Source organism: Marmota monax, unplaced genomic scaffold (genome assembly GCF_021218885.2).
Source record: "Marmota monax isolate L192 unplaced genomic scaffold, Marmota_monax_Labrador192_F-V1.1 WCK01_AAM20220418_F8-fsc00015, whole genome shotgun sequence".
Lineage (NCBI taxonomy): Eukaryota > Metazoa > Chordata > Mammalia > Rodentia > Sciuridae > Marmota > Marmota monax.
The window spans coordinates 3373095-3376220 of record NW_026692194.1 but is presented as its reverse complement, the minus strand read 5'-3'; the positions used below and the strand labels follow the sequence as shown (position 1 = coordinate 3376220).

Here is a 3126-nt window from a genome sequence, read left to right as displayed (position 1 = left end):
TTGTTTGCTTGCCTCTCTGGAGTGTGTCTTTTCTCCAGGAAAGAGGTCTGTGTATGTTAAGAACATCCACCTCTATGTTGTAATTATTTCTCCTATTTGTGCTTTTAATTTTACTTAATTTCTTTGACCTACAAAATGAAAAAAAAATTGTATGATCATGTATATCAATTTTATCTTTCATGGTTCTTTTTTTAAATGCTAATTGGCACATTTGCTTTATTTATTTTTAAAACAAACTGGGTTTTTGAATTTCTTTCCTTTTTGTTCATTCCATCACATTGAAAAGGAGAAAAACCAAAATGGTTTTGAATTCACTCAATATTTTGGACTCCTCAGATGAACAGAACATTGCACACACACTTGGAACAGAGAGAGAGGTAAGTGGACTCCCACAGGGCCATACGTACCAGATCAAAAAACTGGGATACAGTGCAAGAATTTCCCCCCAAATGATTGGATCATCATAACCAAAAATTTGCCATCACAACACCAAGGAACAAAAAAATGTTTAAGCCACACTTGGGATCTTTCCTGCTTTTTTTTTTTTTTTTTTTTTAAATGTTTGCCACACAGAAAGAGGGCTAGTGGGAGGGAGAGGACAGACTCACAGACGTGAGCAGGACAGGAAGGGAAACTTCAGAGTGGATTTGAGAGAGGGCAGGAGAGACAGGGCTCAGGAGAGGGGAGGGTGGGGACGTGGAAAGCCATTTCCTAGAATTCAGGCATGTTCCTGGTCAGCCTCCCGTTCTTCGTGACCCTCATCCTGCGGGCCACTGTCCTTAGGTTTGGTTCATCTACAGTTTCTATCTTCTCTGGAGCTTAGCTGCTCTCGGCCGTCTCCGTTGGAGGCTGGGCTGTTGCCTCGAGGGCAGTGTCCTCTGCAGCAGGGGTGGTGGCCGCAGCAGCAGGCACGTCGGCTGGTTGTGGCTCCTCCTTAGCGGGCACGACTTCTGCCCTGGAGGACGGCGAGTTGTGGGTGGACAACTCCGCTTTAGCGGAGCCGGCCATCTCCTCCGAGGGGGCAGGAACCTGGGTGGCTGCCTGCTCGGGGGCACCTTCGGGGGCGCCCTCCGCTTGCTTCTCCTCGGAAGGGGGGTCTCCTGCTTTGCCGGGCTCCTCGGCCTCGGGGCCAGTGGCCGGGGCCGCTTGGGCAGCCGGGCCTTGTGCCTCCTCCGTCCCCACCCCGTCGGCAGCGAGGGCTCCCTCCTCCTTCTCCTCGGCTTTGGCCTCAGCAGCTTGGGCATCGCCCTTCTTCTCTCCTCTGAGCCTTTTCCTTGTTATGTACCCACGGAAGCGAGCCTGAATCTTGGTCGCGGCCCTCTGAGCTCTGTCTTCTGGTTTGATTCTGTCTTGTTCAGTCTTTTGGTCCTCAGCATTTTTTCCCACCGGTTTGGTTCTCAGACAGGACAGCATGCTGGTATCGTCCCTTGCCTTCTTCCTGCCTTCTCTCCTTTCCTCCTCTCTCTTATTCCTCCCCCCTCCACCTCTCTTCTAGCTCGCTTGCTCACTCTCTCTCTCCCGCTAGGGCTCTCTCCCTCCCTCCCTCTCTCTCTCCCCCTCGCACACCCCAGGGCAGTTAGCAGCAACTGTTAGGTCCACAGCTACTGCTCATCGCACATGCGCGCTCTCTCCCTCTCTCTTCCTCCCTCCCTCCCTCTCTTCTCTCTCTTTTCTTTTCCCTTTTCTCCACCCGCCCCAGATCCCTGCTTTTTCTTCTCTCCTTTTTCTCTTTCTCAGAATTGTTCACTAGCTTTCAATGACTAATTTCTTTCGTGGTTCTTATCTTTGATGTTGTGTCTGTAAGGGCTTTACTTTTTTTTTTTTTTTTTTTCTTTTGGTACCAGGGATTGAACTCAGGGGAGCAACCACTGAGCCACATCCCCAGCCCTTTTTAATTTTTTTTGAGACAGGTTCTTGCTAAGTTGCTTAGGGATTCACTAAGTTGCTGAGGCTGGACTTGAACTTGTGATCCTCCTGATTCAGCTTCCTGAGCTACTGGGGTTATAGGCGTGCACCCCCTCACCCAGCTTTTTTATTAAAAAGAAGGTATCAGGTACTGTGAAGCATTACATATGAGGCAAGATACTTTTTCTAAATACTCTGTACCTTTGCTCACCAAATAATTTCTCTTCCACAGCTTTCACAAACATTATTATTTTCCTTTGGCTGAGTAAAAATCTTTGAAATCCCTAGGTTATCACTGACTATATAAACACTATTCGTGTAGTCCTCCTTCTCTATTCTCTATATCCCTGATTGAAAGTTGATCATATGCTTGGATGAGATAGGCGTTTAAATGTTAATTCTCCGATGAGGTATTAACTAAAGCATCCTTTGCTCAGGCAGTTTATAAATTCATTTGCTAAGCTATCTAATGCAGTAGAGTCTATGACCCCCCCACTCAGGGGAGAATTATGTAATCAGACCCCAGGCTGGAAATTGCCAGGGCTATCATGAAGTTCTTTCCTACTTTTCCTGACAATAATCAGCTCTAAGGAAGCAGAGATCAATGGACCCTTTGCTGACGGTGTCACAGAACAATTACTGCTAACTCCAGTGATCCTGTGAATCCTTTGAATTGGGTCCTGTGACATATCCTTGGGATTTTGTCAGCTGTCCTTCAGTCTCTGTTCTACCTACAGACTTCTGTGATGGTTCCCATAGGGTATCCTGTATCCAGGCTTCCCCCCTCCTTGTTAAGTGCCAGAGAAGCTACCACATAGAGTCTTGCTGTACTTGAAGTCCCAAAGTTTCCCAAGCATAGGGGGTGAGATTCCAAAGCAGGGCAGGAAAGCTTTTCTCTCTCTCTCTCTCTCTCTTTTTTTTTGGGGGGGGGGAGGGGGTCTCCAAACAGTCATCTCAGAAAGTTACTGTGGGTAATCTACTTTTCTATAAAGCTTCTTGGGCAGAAGTTCACATTTATTGTGTATTTATTTATTTAACTCAGGGATGCTCTACTATTGATCTACATTCCCAGTCATTTTATTTTAAATTTTTTGTTTTGAGACAAGTTCTCACTAAGTTGCTCTGGGTCTTGGTAAATTGCTGAGGCTGCCCTTGAACTTGAAATCGTTTGTCTTAGCCTTCTGAATTGCTGGGAATACAGGTATGGGCATCTGGTATGTG

The 3126-nt window shown here is 46.7% G+C and overlaps 1 protein-coding gene across 1 annotated transcript; it reads right to left on the bottom strand.

The window, feature by feature from the left end:
- Positions 1-258: 258 nt before the first annotated feature.
- Positions 259-1489, bottom strand: LOC124079994 (neuromodulin-like). The gene has a single exon (XM_046425827.2). The coding sequence runs from the start codon at positions 1411-1413 to the stop codon at positions 820-822; it is 594 nt and encodes a 197-aa protein (XP_046281783.1). The 5' UTR covers positions 1414-1489; the 3' UTR covers positions 259-819.
- Positions 1490-3126: the final 1637 nt, after the last annotated feature.